Source organism: Malurus melanocephalus, unplaced genomic scaffold, assembly GCF_030028575.1.
Source record: "Malurus melanocephalus ecotype Western Australia unplaced genomic scaffold, MMel_1.1 scaffold_91, whole genome shotgun sequence".
In the NCBI taxonomy this organism is placed as follows: Eukaryota; Metazoa; Chordata; class Aves; order Passeriformes; family Maluridae; genus Malurus; species Malurus melanocephalus.
The window spans coordinates 724705-741781 of NW_026623323.1; the positions used below are offsets into that span (position 1 = coordinate 724705).

Below are 17077 nucleotides of genomic sequence, written 5' to 3' on the forward strand. Positions count from 1 at the left end.
AGCAAGTAAAAAGGTAAAAAAAAAAAAAAAAAAAAAAAAAAAAAAAGGCAAGAAAAAGCCTGGAAATGGGCAACAATAGCAGTCGACCTCAGAGAGGAGAAGTGAAGAAGAAAAGCTAAGCCAAAAACATTATTGTATTTAACTGGGAAGGAAAGGAATGCCACAGGTCTGGTCAGGGGGAACACAAGCTTAAGAGGAAGCAATGTGWGGTGCCAGGGAATAAAAAGCATCTGCAAGGGTCAGAGGAAAAAGGGAAGGGGAGGAGAAAGAAGAAGGAAAATATAAAATATGAGAGAGTCTGTTTTGGYGAAGCATCTAAACATTTCAGTGCTTATCTGAGTGGCTTTCTGAACTTCTGTGTAATGTTCCCTTCTATAGCACCTCTCTCTAATGTTTCAAAGGGGAGAGGAGCAGACTCCTCCTGAAAGCAATTTGCAATCCTCCTACTCTGGAACTACATAGTTTTTAAAAATGCTAAGACACATAATTTGCCAGTCAGGATTCTTCAAGCTCTCCCAACACAAGAGTTCACAGACCATCCAAGAGTTTTGTTTTAGACAGCTCTTTTTTTACTTTTTTCTTTTTCTTTTTTTTTCTCTCCAGAGTGACACCAAATACAACGTTTATAGAAAAAATGTCTCTTCTTATGAAAAATCACATCTATACGGTTTAGTACTGTGGTAAGGGCAACTCACTCATTCCAGGCTCAGTCAGATAGCTGTAGCGCTTACGTAAAGCAAGGGAGACGAAGTTCTGGCGCCGGTCAGCCTTGTCCGTCTGCAACAAAACACAGCAGGGTTTAGGGCCTTTGGAGCCCCTGCCCCCATGGGAACAGAGCAGCGCTCAAACCTCAGCAGGACAGGATGCTTTTCGTGGCACACGACCCCACGGGGAGAAGGGACGCTTCCATTCAGCTTCAGGATGGCATGCTGAAGCTGAATYTGGGCAGGCAGGCAGGCAGGGAGGGGCAGAGGTGATGTCTGCTCCGGTGTGCTGTGGGATGGGTGGCGGGCAGGGAGCGTGGCTGCACAGAGACCTGCTGTGAGTGACCCCCTTCCAGAGCAGGCAGGGAAGGGCTGCAATGCTACCAGTGAGCCCTCAGCTTCATTCCTCTGCTTAGGAGGTAGAAGAGCTCAGGTAGCAGAAGCAGCTCATTACCCTGCCTTGAAGTATCTCTGTATTACCCCATTATCACTGAACAAACTGCTTCACACTACTAGAAATGGTGTGACAGTGCTCGTTCTCTGTAAAACAAACCACCTTTGGCTAGAAACACAAAACACTACAGGTACAGACAGAAAACATTCAGAAGAGTGCAACTTAGACTGATCGAGTGCTTCACCCCAGATTAGTTTGTCCCGAAAGCACATACATCACAATGTACACTGGCTTTAAAGTGAATACATTAAGGACAAAAAAAGGCATGGGAGGGGATTTTTTAATATGCACAAAATGCAAAGATGTGGATTAGAAAGCAGACTGCTCTTATTAACTAATAAATTGTAAGTCGCTGCATTCAGTGGCAAAGCTGCAAGTGCGGTGCCTTAAATATTAACAGTCCTTCAGTGATCAACTCACTCAAATGTGTGGCTAAAAATACAGTTTGTTTAGAAAGAGAATTATTGTTATAGCTATAAAATAGCTCACWGGGAACAAATTCTGTGGAGATAGAGTGATGCTTTTGCTATTATTATTTTTTAACGTTTTTAAGGAACATTTTGGTTTGAGTTGTTTGGCTTTTTTTAGCTATTCTAACCAGCAGGTGACAACTGCTATTTATTTGCCACCAGGAATAGAAAAAAAAATTCGCTGCTAGGTAGATTGGAAACACCGATGCAGTTTCTTTTATAAGATGATCTCATCTATAACTGCCTCTACTGAGCAAAACCCACTCAAGTTTCTGACAATCTAATGTTGCAGTTTCAACGAAATGCTGGATTTTCAAGCTGCAAATATCTGAGGTTTATTTGAAAATAGATTTGAGCATAGTATTTAGAAATTGCTCTTGGCTGGTTTACTTTTTTGAAAGAATCCAGTTTATTTACASAGGTAAGATATTAAAGGCCCCTATTGTGGCCTCAGCAGTACTTTTTTCCTTCTCAGAAACACAAGTTACCACAGCAGCGTCAGTGTTACTCCAAGAGGTAAAATGTTATCCACTAAACTCTTCTTTGATTTTGCCAAAATTTGACTTGGTCTGATATTTATAAATATATTCTYTTTCAGAAGAAAATTAGTTAATTTTAGACTGCTTTTATTCAATGCTTGGTTTAATTTCATAATATATAATCATGKTTTTTTCCACATTTGTGCACTTCTACTGTTTTACAACAGACTATCAGAAGTCAAGAATATTTTCCTGTAGGTATCATTTCAACACCACAGTTCAAAATAGCTGTTTTTTTCTATAACATACTACTTTTCTTCACTAAATCTGAAGGAAATAAAAACAGAAGACAGTGTTTATATTACCTCATCATCTTGATCTGACTCTGTTTCCTTTTGGTCCCAAGATGCATTGCAGAGACAAGGAATATTATAATGGACAGCAGGGAAAAGAATATCAGGATATGAAAAGGACCAAATTGGGAGCACAAAATGCAAGCTGATTTATAAGGCAAAGCAAATCCAAAATGTCAACACAAAAGAAAAAAAAATAAAAATCTTACATCCAATGCAAATAAACACATGACATTACTGAAAGCATAAACCTATGAATTGCAGGCTGAAGCATGAGCTGTAAACAGAATTGTAAAAATTATAGGAACTTGACACCACAGTAACAAGAGACTTTAAAAGCGTTCTAYGTACAAGAAACCAATCAAACATACATTTTAAAAGCCTTTATCATATTCCAAAGCATTCTCATTACTGACAATTCACAGGGKTTCTCTATGACTAGCAGGAAAGGAAAAAGAAAAAAGACAAAAACTGAAGGAAAAAAAAAATCCAACCCAACTCCAAGGAAAATATTTCTATTTCCTAACAAATACCTTTTTGTGTGCTGGCAGAGTGATATTCAAGTTGCAAACAGCTGTTTGTGGCAGTCCTTTTGTAGTCTTTGGTTCTTTCAAAAATGATAATCGACCACAGGGTTCCTGGCTGGTGTCTCTTACCTGGAAGAGGAATTTTGCCACACTGTAGGAATATGCAGTAATTCAGAGAACTAGAGGASTTTCAGGAATGTTTCTCAGAATTTCTTTCTACAAGGAGCTTTCTGGTGTGTAAAGACCAATAATACCAAGCTGGAGCTCAGCCTGAGGTGCTGAGGGAGAAAGGTGTTCCTGTGAAAGGGTTAGATCAGCCTGAAGCTCCCTGATGGCAAATCCTTGCAAGACAAGGTGCCTGAGAGGTTGATACTGGGATGTTACTGACAGGCACTGTCTGCTCACCTTCATTTTATTCTGTGTTTACCAAAATGCTTAACAACCTCCTCAGCACAGCAGCTGTGACAAGGCTTAGGAAAATGAGCATCCCTTCCTGGCAATTTACAGATGAACAGTCTGCACACACCTCCTAAAGGCTGCTCTGTACTACAGGGTATTATTGAAAGCATCTGCTTTGCTTCATCCCTCAGAATTTGTGCTCTATTGGTAACATGTTGGGGCTTCAATTTGAAATACGGTTTTAGTAGAAAATTGTGAACCTACATCATGGGTATTCTGCTCCCAGACCTGCCAGCAATCCTGCTGTGGCTTCAGGCAAAGCATCCTCTCCATGTTATTAATGCATTAAAAACCTACACTTACATCCCAGGGGCAGGTTAGTCCTGTAGGGCTGAAAAAAGGCAGAGGGAGTGTGGGAAGGGAGGAAACCAGCAGGATCATTCAGTTTGTTTTCCTTTTACCTTGATAGAGAATGGCAGTCTATTTTCTTTGAAAGCATAAAAATTAAAAACAAGCTGCTGCCCTCCTTTAGTCAAAGGAGCCAGATTTCCATAGCAATCAACATAAATTGGTTTTCCTTCCAGAACCTATTGAAGCAAGAAACAAAAGTCAGTGAGAYCTCGTGTAATGGCAGATTTATGTACATAATTGTATTATGATTTACCTTGACATCATTCTTGAGTTTAATATGAATCCCCACTCAGATTGTGTTCAAAAACAAGTTGGAATATCCCTGTGAGTTATGGCAAGGTATCATGAGTGCAGGCAGTTTGGAAAATCATGAGCCACCTGACTGGCTGCTCTAGAGTAAAAGTGGTAGATTTATTCTGGAAACACTAAGCTGGTGACTTCACCACAAGCCAGTCCTACTCATGACCGTGTGTCTACAGGGCCAACGAGAAGGAATTCCAGCTCTGCACAGCCCAGCCAGGGCTAATGGAGAGCAGTGAGGGCAAACCCCTCTGGGGCATCCAGAGAACTCCTCATGCTCCTTCAGTCTTGCCCGATTTTGTCCTTTTTTTGAGATGTTTTATGACAGCTTGGCTGCGAACCTTTGTTCAACAGGGCTTACTGTGGCTTTTGGAAAGCACACTGCCCTGTGCAAGGAGGAAGATAGCTGCAAGAAATGTACCTCAATGTCTTTGCTTCTGGCCACTTCCTCAAAGTTCTCTTGTTGCTCCAAAGTTTTGTCCACTTTGTCGTCAGTCATGCAGAAGCAGCGTAAATTGGATTCCACGGGGTCATTCATTTTGGCAAATATCACGAATTTTGCCATGTAAGGAACACATATTAATTCTCTATAAAGCTGTGTTGCCAGCCCAACAGTCTCTAGTACTTGGTGGCAATCYGCGAGCCAAAATCTGAGTGGGAAAAAGTAAACCATTAAATCAGCTTTTCATTACGCTCTAAAATTACTTAAGCTTTTAAAGATCAACTATGTCCTSTATCCTTGGTCATTGTGCMTGTGTCCTGWYCTTGCAGAAYTGCCAGAGTTTACTTTTTCTTCTAYTCTCAGTACAGGTTTAATCACCCAGAWATGSGAATACCTGTCAATGAAATKCTSACATACTTATCTGAKCCTTTTCACACTGGTATCTCATCAAACTGTTTATTTGAAGGCTCATTTGAAACCAAAGTGGGAAATTTAATTTCTTGTGACCACACACAGTGTATACTGTAAAGTGCTGCTGCTTCACTATACATTTGATTTGCTAAAACAAATACCTTTGTAACACTCACGCAGCAAAATCACATCTCCCACTCACACTGAACCAAATAATATGCCCACGGTGAAGTTTCCCAGAGACAGGTGTTACATTGTCATTTTTCTCACTTTATGATTAGGAGTTTGAAGCAAAGTGTGGTACAAATTATAAATATTTTTAATTTCAGTCTTTCAGCYCGATCTATTTGGCTCTTTTAGCAATGCTCTCTCTATAAAGGTTTTATAGTTGCAAATGTTATTTACTGAATGATAAAMTGTCTACCTCCTATACCATGAATTTTCTCTACTAGCATGTGGGATTCCTACAGATCCTGTTCAATGCCTCCAATCAGCAGGTAAGTCCATGAAGTCCATCATGATTAATTTCAAATCAAAGTTTTTTTGGCAAATGACGTTTTAGGGAAAACAATTTCATATAATTCCCAACTGAAAAGCAGAAATTAAGTGCTTTCAAATTTTTAAACTAACACATTTTTATCAATCTCTCCATTTTTTTTTCTTAACAGAATGAACATTTTAAGCTTTCCCTTTCTGTCGCCATTTACAAAAGAACCAAGCCTCTGCTTCATCAGTGCCTCATCAGCCCTGCGAGGGGCTTCCAGAAAAACACAGCCCCACAGCCAAGCAGTGCTCCTGAAGGGAAGCCACTCTGGAGGAGTGTGGGCAGGGTCTGCTCCCATACCTGGCTGAAACGTTGGTGGTGAAGGAGACGCAGTCGTTGGAAAACGTCAGCGGAGTGGTGCCCGTGATATCYTCCCACTGCGCAGGCGAAGTGCCTCCTGTGCAAACACAAACAGGGCGTGTTTCCTTTCAAACACTGAGCACACACAGACTGCATGGAGAAYATCTCCATCTCCACATGTAAAAGGAGAGCCTAGACCTTAATGCTATCCAACTGCAGAGCTGTGTTACACATGGCATCACATGTCMCACAACAAAAAAACAACGATGTAGGCAAAGAACATGTCAACAGCAACTCCACCTTGATATCAGGGACAGAATTACTCCTGATAAACTACTTTTACTGACAAGCACGTTTAATAGCCAAGACTGAAATTTTTCATACTGGCTAAATATGGAAGTGTTTAATCAATGGTGAAAAAGAGAAAGCTCTTTTACCATGGCATGGGACCAGTGGGAGCCTTGGAAATCACCTGAACCCCCCTGGCCCAGCACACCAAGGTTCCCTTCCAGGGAAGGCAGGAGTTGTGAGAGTAAGCACAGAGCCTCTGCTGCCACAGACACCTTTGCAAAGAACAGGATTTTCTCTGACCTGTGATGCTACATAGGAGTCGAAGGCTGGGAGTGGTGTCTCCTTTGTACCCATTGGTTACTCCTTCTCCTGATGGAGGTGGCACAGGAATTGTCATGGTTATTGGCTTATGGAATTTTCTTCTTCTTGGCTCCACAGTGACAATGGGACTGAACGTTGCTTTGTTTCCGAGGATTTTTTTGACAATCTCTTCTGGGACTGGTTGAGCCTGTCAACACAGGGAACATACTTAAACTAGAGCTACAAACTGTTTATAGACATGCAGAATTATTTTCTAAATGATAATTCTATTTTCTTTATATTTTTATGCAGAATTTTTTTTAATTCATCTAGGAAGCCTTCTCCTACAACTCGGGTGATTATTAGTGCAATTCATTTTCAGTTTTTATTCAACAACCTACTTCTGATTTCCTAATAGCTAACTTGTAGAGCCAAACTATAAATCTCAGAATACTACTCCCTGTAGTATTTTCTGGGAGTTTTTCAGAGCATATTTGGGTTTGTTCTCAATTTACAGTGATGAGTGACATTATGTACAATTTCAAAATGCAAAAAGAGGCCTATTTTGCACTTGAGAAGTGAGGAGTAGACACTGTCTGCMAGGGGTGATGGACAATTCTTCCATCTCTGCCAAACATTAATTTATGCACTTGAAGAACACTGCACTCTGTGCTTCCTGTGATTATTAGGAAAAAAAAAATACTTGTTTGGGTCAAAATCATGAAGAACAGATGAAGTTACATCAGATTTTGAGGTAAATTTCACATTTTCTTCAGTCAAAAGTGACAGACATGGTCATGATGGGAGTTTGCATCCATTTGCCTTTTTAATTTTTTCAAGCTTTCAAGTCTGTTTCAGTCAGGCTGGCCTGTGACTGGCTATTATTCAAATTGCAGAGTGTGCTGATATGCAGGGAACACACAGTTACACTGCAGTGTCAGCATCATCAACATGGAGATGTGTTTCCTTCACACTCGAGAGCTCTGAGAAGGCAACTGCAACACCATAAGAGCAGAACTTCCATTTCCTCAAGACTAATCATCTTGAGATGTGAAATACCTTTTAACAGAACTGTTATAGCATGAATTTTGAGCACTGGAATTCAAACCAGCATCTCTTTTGCATGAACCCATCAAGCAAAATTTTATTATGGTAATTTTAAGTGATAACTAACTGAACTCAAAGATGCCCCCTATTCCTGTGGAATATCTCCCCACTTTCTGGGCAGCTGGTTTAAGCAGAGTTTAAGCTATTTGCTCTTCCCAGATTTCATCCTTTGCTAGAAACACAATGAATGTCCTAAGATACAACAGATGTACATGGGAGGTTTTTGACCCTGTAACAGCTGGCACACAGCTGCATGTAATCCCTACAAAACACATTCCTGTGGCAAAGGGCAGCCCAGTGACACGGCTCACAAGCTGCTGCTGCACCACAGGAGACTGGCACTGCACAGAGCTGTCACACAGCTCRGAGCTGCTGGGGCTGGGATGGCTCCAGGACTTTGCCTTCCTCTCTCCCCTCCTGGGGTGCTAAGCAGCATCATGGAGGGGATCCCAGGGGAGCTGGGCTTTTGGCACAGGGAGAAGGACAGTGCACCACCCGTGCCCAGGCAGACATGTGCCAACTCAGACCTCAGGTGTGAAAAAGCCCCACATCACAACCCCCTGCTCCACCAGGAGCRCAGGCTCTGCAGCTTCCAGCCTTGTGCACTGAGAAAGGCGCACTTTGAGATGCTGCAGGAACCAACAGGGACTCTTTACCTGGAGCCCCACGCGGATCCTCTTGGTCAGAGCCCCCTCAGGGAAGGAGGCCTGCACCCGTGGCACCGTGGTGCTGCTCAGCACCCCACCCTCGGGGCCGATCTGGTTGCTCTCCTGCTTGATGCGCGACACCACTGCGAAGTACTGGGGGAAGTCCTTGGTGACGATCCTGCAGATCCGCTTCTTCTCCAGCTCCTCCACGCTGTCCAGCTCTGGGGGCAYGAGACAGGAAAAACTGTCAGGAAAAACTTGCAGGCTCATCCCACACACATCTGTGAGTGTGGGGCTTTGAATAAGCCTCAAATGCCTAAGAAGGCTGGGGGGGTGTTATTATTATTTATTTACTACAGGAGAAAAAAACACAAAAGCCATTCAGTGCTATCTAGTATCAAGCTTTGTTTTTTCTGTGACCTTTTGCATAAACTTTGACAATGAGGGCCAACAGCAACAGAAAGAAGAAGCTGATAGGACACCTGAGTACTCGTATGTGACAGCTCAGTGGCCACAGAATGGCAGGGCTGTCACACAGCACAGCAGCCCCAGGAGGGCTGAAGGAGATGGTCAAGCTTTTTCCTTCTCTCYTTTCTATCTGAAAGCACTCAAGTGCACTGATCTTTCTCCACATACCTTCAAATTACTCCCAGCCTTGTCTTCCACATAGCTCTGACACATAGCAAAGCACAGGAAATCACAGTCAGTTCATGAATGAACACTSTTCACACCAGGTGTGCAATCCAGACTATTACTTTCCCAACTACATGTGTGTGCATGTGGACAAATATGCCCTGGTGAAACCCCAAATGCATTGGTGAAATCCCTGTGATATAAACACTATGCACAAATGGAGATAATTATGTAACTCTCATGCTGAACTCTCATACAAGCTCTCTTTGTAACTTCTTGCACTTTTTAACTCTTGCAATTTGGTTTCACTGCAGCACTCCGCAAATTTCAGCTCTTATTTTCCTCCTTAAAAAGGGAGCCTCTAAATAAAGTTTGTTCCTCAAAAGATGACATTATTTTTTCAGATCCAGCAAGAGAAAGCAGGAAGACCATAAATAATATTAAGACAGAAGTCACTTGTAAAATACCTTGTGACTGAGACATTTTCCCCCTTTACATGTGTAAGCTCAATTACATTTCCAAAATAATTAGAATGCAAATTTGGTAAAATGTCGGGTTTCCATTTTAAAGCATTCAGCAGGTAGTTTGGATTAATCACACATTGTTTCTGTGGATCATATGTACCTACTAGAAGTGGATAATTTCTTATCATAATGTCAGCTTCCATTTACTTTGACTCAGAGATTGATATCTGAAGCCCTCYAATGAATTAGGCATTGTGCCTGCAGCCTCTGGAAGCAATAGCTTGTGCAGGAGACAAACTGGATTCTTAAACTCCAGGCAGGTATAATCTTGACTGGTAAATCCTAATCATCTCCTGTTTGTTGCTAGAGACAAAACCCATCATAAAATGCTCACAGAGAGGAAGGGTAATTAAAATTCTCCTGAAGTAGAAAAATAATGGTTTATATAAGAACATTTCAAAGTCCTTTGAGCCTGGCAGGCTTTTCAGAGGAGGAAGAAGATGTGAAGATTAGAGTGGCAGAGCAACAGTCAGGCATGGAGAGGAGTTGGACTGCATATAGGGAGGTTATGTTTGGATAATACATATGTAAGCTTCTATATTAAGTTGCCCTCTAACAGAAAAAAAAATATGATGAGYAATCAAACCATCTCTTGTACTCCCTGAGAAATGCAGTGCTAGCATGACAGAATTAATGAAACAGGGAAAACAAGTCCTGTGAGAGGTCATGTTTTCCCAACACACCTCATGCGTTTTACAGAGGGAGATAGCATCACTACTATTTCCCTCAGCTGCTGACACTTCATTGCTGGGCAGAGTGTTTCAATGAAGAACCTTGAAGCATTTTTTTGGTTAGATTGGTTGGGTTTTGGAGGGAAGGGGGTTCTAGGCACAGAGAAGTGTGCTGTACACCCCCTCTCACAGACAGGGATAGCAGGGACAGGCAAAGCAGAAAGGCTGGTGGCAGAATAAGGTGACACTGAGCAAGAATCTTTAGACTGGAAATGGAGGAAGACAAGTCACAGAACACCTGGCTTTTTCATGCACTTCAAGGTGTCTTTGTGTGATCCAATACCTGATTTCCCTTGCCAGGACCTCTAAAGAATTTTGCTAGCACTGAAAAAGCAAATCTCAGCTGTACTTCCCAGGCTGAGCAGCTGTGTAAGCTGTGCAGCCCTCCCTCAGCCYTGGCTAGAGCAGAGCTGACCTTGTCACTGCACACAGAGCACAGGRTGGGCTGAGCACAGCATCTCAGTTTTCCCCACACTGGGATGTGCCCATTAAGGAAATGCTGCCCTAAAATCAGGGCACACATGAGGCAGCTTACACATGGAGGAGGGCACAGGAGGGGGATGGAGGCAGGGAGAGCATGGGGAAAGGAGAAGCTGAGGGCAGGAAGATGCTGGTAACCAGGGACACCCCACCAGCTTCAGAATTTCACACACAGAACCAGTCACTCTCAGTGCTACAGGGATRTGTCACCCTCAAGTAAAGCAACGTCCTTTATGGCTATTTTTGTGCAGTGCTTCATCTTGCCATTCACAGCGTAACAGTTTAACAGCAGTATGTTTAAAAACTTTTCTTGGAAATGTGGCAAAATCACTGCAGTGATTTATGGTGGTATTTTAAACTTCAAGTATAAACAAGGTCACACTCTGGTTTGATCTGTAGATTCAAAGAAGTAGTTATGTAAAAACTCCTGCTTCCCATCTGAAATCACACTGTGCAGCTGCAGCACACTGCAGCCACAAATATTTGCATTTCTTGGCTCATTCACTAGTTTGCAAATGACTGTTTAAAAGATTAGCTACCCCAGTGTGTACATTTGTGCCCACAATTTGTCTGYAGCTACCTCTAAAGGGTGCAGGAATGTCAAAAAGAAAACACGAGTTATATCTAAAAGGAGCCTGTCTGAAAACACAATGTATTTATCAATTACAAGAGAGTGCCTTTTCCTAAAAAAAAAAAAATACAATAAATTCAAAAAGTACATCTATTTTATTTGAGTCAATTATCAATAAATGTAATATGGTCAAAAGCTGTGAATTTCTACCCTTGTGTTTGTAGCCATGCTCCTCCTATAAAATACCAAGGTTATTTATTATACCAATACGCTTAAAAATACCAAGGATCCCTGTATTTGCCTAAATACATCACCATCCCTAAAATAAAACCTATTTAAGCAGAAGCCTGACTGCACCAAAGTAAAACAGGCTCTTCACAGTGTGGTTCACTGCTCTTTCACAACAATAAGCCCAAAGTTCTGCTGTTATTTAAGCCCTCATCAGCCGTGGAGCGGCGCCTCCCGCTCGGGATTATTTCGGTCCAGGATGAKGTTTCCCAGCAGATGGGGCTGCTCCAAGCGCGGCCAGCATGTCCTTGTCACATCCCTGGCAGCCAGGTGGGGGAGCAAAGCAGGAACAACCAGACAGGAGCAAACTGCTCCGTTCAAACGCGGTAAATTATTAAAGAGCTGGGAATAAAGGTCTGAGTGCCCTCCTTCAACGGATCTGCTGCTTTTGACAGGAATTGGGCGCTCCTGCAGCACCTTGTGACACTTGGAGATGATTAYGCAGATGAGTTTTCTTGCAAAGACACACTAAATTTCTCTAAATGACTATGTGGCTGCTTCTTATTTAAATTAAAGCTTGCTTCTGCCTCCGGAGTTCACACCTGGAATAAAACTTCTTCCAAAGTTACGGCTTCTGAGGTGTAAGATACTCCCCCAGAGCCAAGTCTAACTGTGGTATTTTGTAACAAATCAGTAAAAATTCAGATGAAGAAAATCCAACCCGCTCAATTCTACCAATTTGTAATTTTTTTKGTCATTGCCTGGAAGATCTTTTACACTGAAAAGGTGTCATTTAACTAGAACGGAATTTTATCAAAACCCTTGCACTATTCTAATGCAGGGTGGGGTATTTTTTTGTTTTGTTTTCCTAGCTAGAGAAGGATTAAGCTAAAATGAGCTGAACAAATAATCAACACAGTGGATGTGTCTGTAGTATTTTTTCTCCTTTTCCCCTCACAAATGATCGCCTGGATTTGTAAAAGCCATTCCTGAGGTTTGGCTTTTAAGGTGTCAAATATTTTCACTCTAACAGAATAATGTCCATCACATTTTCAGTGCATACTTGGCTGTACCCACTAACCTCAAACAGCAGCTCCCCAGAAGGAAAGAGCCACCTGAAACCCTTACTAGATCAGAAAGTTGTACTTTGGCTCCACCTTGGGAAGATTATTGTTTTAGGCTCTGAGGGCTTCATGACCACYCCTCTCAAAGTGTTTTTATTTATTGAGCTCTTCTCTGTAAGTGTCAATTTATCCATATGTGAACTCTGTAAGAGCTGCAAACTGCAGCACTTTTGAACAACATTTCTGTGCCCAGATTTCCTTCCTATCCCCAAATCCAACTAAGGTCACTTTGAAAAGCAGATGAAACAAATAAGCAAGCTGCTGGTCAGCGCTGACTACCTCAGCCTTSACAAGGCACCACTGCTTCACCCAAATACAGATCACTTCTGATCTCATGTCAGTGTGCAGAGAAGGAGGGGCAGCAGGGAGATTTTTCTTTTTAAAGGCTGCAAMTACTGCATTCAATCCTGCAGCAATTATAACTTCCCAAGCCATACTATCCTGGGCCATGCCCATTTTTGCCTGTTCTACAGCTTTTAGGTACCTGGTTGGGATAAGGTTGTTTGTTTTGTTTTTTTTTTTTTTCCCCAAGCCTACTGACAATGTATTTGCAGTGTTTCTGCCCTCTGTTTCATTGGATCTATTACATTTATTTTTAATAAATGGCTACAATAGATGTAACAAGCAGATCTTTGTTGTTCGCTGTGTTCGTGCAAGCTCAGGTGCAGTTCAAATACCTTGAAGTCAAAAAGCTAAATTTCAGATGCCCACAGAGACCCTCAGAACAGCTCCCCACATTTTGAAGGCACGCCTTTTGCTGGGGCTGCCCTCATCCAGCAAGACGAGGCAGAGCCCCAAGGCAGAGCTGTCATCCACAGCCTCCTTCCTGCAGCTTATACCCTGTCACACCACGACTTTTTGCAGAGGGTTATCCAGTGAAAACCCAGTGGCTAAACCCTTATAGAAAAACCAAAGTTCAAACCACACACTGCTTCAYTCACACTCAGGTGCAAAGAGCTCAAGCAACAGTTTATCAGCACAACACTGAAAAATGCCTGCTAGGAAAAGAAAGCAGTGGTGCCACAGAACTGCTGCAGCCCCACAGCCTGGCTTTGCCCAGCATTTGTATTCAGGAACCATCTRTGACAGCACCTCCCATGGATTTGTACAGCTGGGTCCCCTCATCTTGAGGGACTCTCACATGTACAGCAGTGTTCAAGCAAAACAAGGACACCAGACGTGCCAGACGGGCATCTGCAAGGCAGGGTGGGATTTGTGGGAGGCAACCTCTACCAACAGCACCTGAAGCCAGGGTGCTCTCTGGGCTGAGGTCTGCATTGGTGGGAAAGCACCACAGAGCTGCTGTTTACCCAAATTGCTGCTTTGGAATGCCCTTCTCGGGGCCCTGCCTGAGACACGTGGGTCTCCAGCTGCGTGTTCCTCTCCARTTCAGGYCGTGAAGCAACTGTGCAGCTCAGCYTAAACTKGGCAAGGCTTCACACTGAAACTCACCACTCATTTCAGGATGTCTCCAGGCCACTGCAGAACAATTTCTCTCCCCACTCTGCATCAGTTTAACATGGARCACACACTGTATTTCCCGAAGTCAGACACCCCCTGCTCTGTTTCACTTCACTTGGCTTTACTCAGCTCGTGCCAGCAAGCCTTCACAAAGGCAAGAATCACTGAGGCTTTGAGAGAACATTTACCTTCATCCATGCCATTGAGTATCTCAGTGAGGTCTTCATGTTTGYTGTCATACTGGTGCTCTTTCCATGTTTCACCGTTCTCACTCCGGAGTACGATCAGCTCTCTTTCCTTGCCTCGCATTGATCCAAAATGTGGGATTTCCACTATGACAGGGCTAGAGAAAAAAGAATTGTGTTATTTTTAACCCCGTATTTTCTCACTGCCCTTAATTTTCTATGGGTCCTTAAGAAAACTACAGTCATTTTAAATAGTTAACACCATTACGGTAAAAATGTTTTTTAAAATTGCCAAAGCTGCACAATCCTTTATAATTTAAACTATAATTAATGGATAAATTGAAAATACTAATATACAGCCTGGTTTTTAGTGTAAATATTTTGAAGTATCTGCCTCCATGAAAAAACCAGCAACAATATTTATGAAGGAGAGTTCTCCCTGTGCATTTATCCCAGGGCGTAGTTGATCCAACCTGCCTCCAGCACACGCAGCACTGCTGACTTTTAATTGGCATTAGCACAGTCAAAATTCGGATTTRGCTCAGAGAGTTTGAAGGGACAAAGTCAGTTCAGAAGCAGTCTGGCTATCCAAGTGCATGCAGCAGCCACTGACTGTAACAGGAACCATGCATTTATGTAGATTTTGAACTTCAAACTAAGTCCCAAAGTTTTCAAAGCTCTCCCTGGCTCTCTGYTGATGCAGCTCCTGTGAAATGAAAGAGACTGTTTTCTTTAGCTCCAGTTTCTGGTTCTCATGCCCAGCATCACAGCTGCAACCTCTGCATGGCAAACACCACCAGGTAATCGTTAGATCCTTTCAGAATGGATTTCTCTGGGTTGGACAACATCATGACCACATTCAGATTAGTTAGTGTCAAACATTTTTGGGGGGGAGGAAAGGGAATGAGAAGGTGGTTGATAACACACCTACGTCACCAGACAATGTACCTTCAACAGAGGACTGCAATTGCATTACTGAACAGTTTGTATGAACAACCAACAGAAACCACCATTCACTTCATGTGCCATTCCTCAACAAACAGACACTGCTGCCAAACACTTCACAGGCAGGGTATGCAGTTTAAAGTATGCTACGACAGACCGACTGAAATCACACAGTAAGTGAACATTTATGGATTATGCAGCTTTAAGACATTTAAATAGACAGTATCATTATTTTCCTACAGAGGTTGTAAAGGGTCTAAACTGCTTTGTAACAACTCGGTTAAAAGCAGYGTGGCATGATGGGAGAAGTGTGCAGCATTTCTGTGATACTGTACACCTGCCAGRTGTTGGGTGCAGTAACCAATCCACCACTCCAGCATGAAATCACAGCAGCCACCATGGGGGAAAAAAACTAGCTGGAAGCCCAGCTTTCACACTGAGCTCCCAGGGAGAAAAACTAGTTCTTTTTTTTTTTTTTTTTTCCCCAAAAAAAAAAAAAAAAAAAGAGTTTAATTAATAGATATTTTATATGCTTTTAGGAACACCCAGGTTATTTTTCTAGTCTCAAGTCTTTTAACAAAAAAATAGGAATGTAGCTGCTCTCTCCCATTGTGCACAGCAAGAAAATACCAAGAATTCAAAAACATTGCTCAGGATATTTACTCTCTAGTTGAAAAAGCTGAAAACTAGCGATGTAGTACAATCTTTGCAGGCTAATATTTCAGATACTGTCTCTGTAAATATTTAGAAACCACACAATTTTGTGCATGACATTTAACAAGAATACTCAGTGAGAAGGTATTGAACAGGTTTGGAACACCAAACACTCACCAATATTTTGAAAACCTAACGCAATAAATTTCACAGTATGGTTTGAAAACAACAGTTAAAAATATGGAAACATTCTTACATATTTAGACTACGCACTGCAGTTCCTTTGGGTAGCATACTTGGCTTTGTAAATTTATTTTAACAAGATGCCTCTTGCAGRTTGAAAAGATTAGTATTTCTCCAATCTCGCTGAATCAATTCATTAACTTGGTAACATTTTTTTTTCTAAATAATCTTTCAGAAATAACAGACTTTATGCGATCACATTTTACAAATGCTCTTCCCAAAACAGACTCACTTGAGGCCTGTAAATACCTTCTCTACCACAGGGTTGAACTTAAAGGACTGCCACCGTGTATTAAAATGTACTTAATGCAGTAGAAACACTTCAAATTTAAAAATTACAAAAGCACAGAAGTTATGAAAGCAGAATGCTGGCAGTGAATTTTACATGCCTATAAGCACAAGGTAGTAGCAGAGCTATATTAAATCAAGCCACTATGATCTTCTTTCAGTGACATAAATCAACTGAAAGTTTTAGGAAACTTAAAAAAAAATAATGGGAATAACAAAAAATTGGAAACAAAAGAAAAACTGTAGACATTCTTTATCTGTTCCGTACATATCCTACCCAATAAATTTTGTTCCTTGTGGACCAAGCTGCAGGATTCGGCTAACCATGCTCTCACCCTCATTTAGAGGGGGAGGACTTTTAGGAAGATGCAGTTTACTGAATAACATCCATGCAGCAGGAAGAGAAACGAGAAGGGGAAATTAGGAACAAGCTGTCATTCCCGACTGAACCAGCAGTTTACACCAGGGTGCCACTCACGGTAATGAACAAAATTTATAATTAGGAAAAAAAGTGCCACATCATAGTGGATTGTTTCCCCTATTTTAAGCTTTAAAAACAGTCAGTTCCTGCCACTACTCGTACCACCACTCTACAGTAGGTGCTCCAACATCTCTCCCAGTGGYTTTGTTCCACACGATGGAGAAAGGCAGCTCCCAGCAACTCCAGAGGGAGCTGTGCACATGCTGGGAACAGAGCTCAATATCTGGGTCCCTGTGGGTGTCTTTAGGACACTTYTTTGTGATAGTGCTGCTTCCTAAAAACCCTACAAACAAGAGGGTCAAAACCTGCTCTGGGTTTTCGGTGAGTGACTCCTCCTGACTTCCAAGGCAGGTTRCATGAGTAGATGGGGGTGGGATCTGGCCTTTCCAT

At 42.1% G+C, this 17077-nt stretch overlaps 1 protein-coding gene across 5 annotated transcripts in view; it reads right to left on the minus strand.

Annotated features, from left to right (window-relative positions):
* Positions 1 to 17077, minus strand: part of ANK3 (ankyrin 3) — a 333606-nt gene that overhangs the window by 38752 nt on the left and 277777 nt on the right. For 3 of the 5 annotated variants that reach the window (XM_057368382.1, XM_057368384.1, XM_057368386.1), the window contains 8 exons: positions 14080 to 14234; positions 8149 to 8360; positions 6386 to 6593; positions 5795 to 5891; positions 4519 to 4747; positions 3848 to 3973; positions 2994 to 3116; positions 696 to 777 (listed from right to left, as the gene is read on the minus strand). In XM_057368382.1, the coding sequence (XP_057224365.1) occupies positions 696 to 777; positions 2994 to 3116; positions 3848 to 3973; positions 4519 to 4747; positions 5795 to 5891; positions 6386 to 6593; positions 8149 to 8360; positions 14080 to 14234 (1232 nt within the window). Of the gene's footprint in view, positions 1 to 695; positions 778 to 2472; positions 2500 to 2993; positions 3117 to 3847; positions 3974 to 4518; positions 4748 to 5794; positions 5892 to 6385; positions 6594 to 8148; positions 8361 to 14079; positions 14235 to 17077 lie in introns of all 5 variants that reach the window. The other 2 variants (XM_057368385.1, XM_057368383.1) reach the window with 1 other exon arrangement.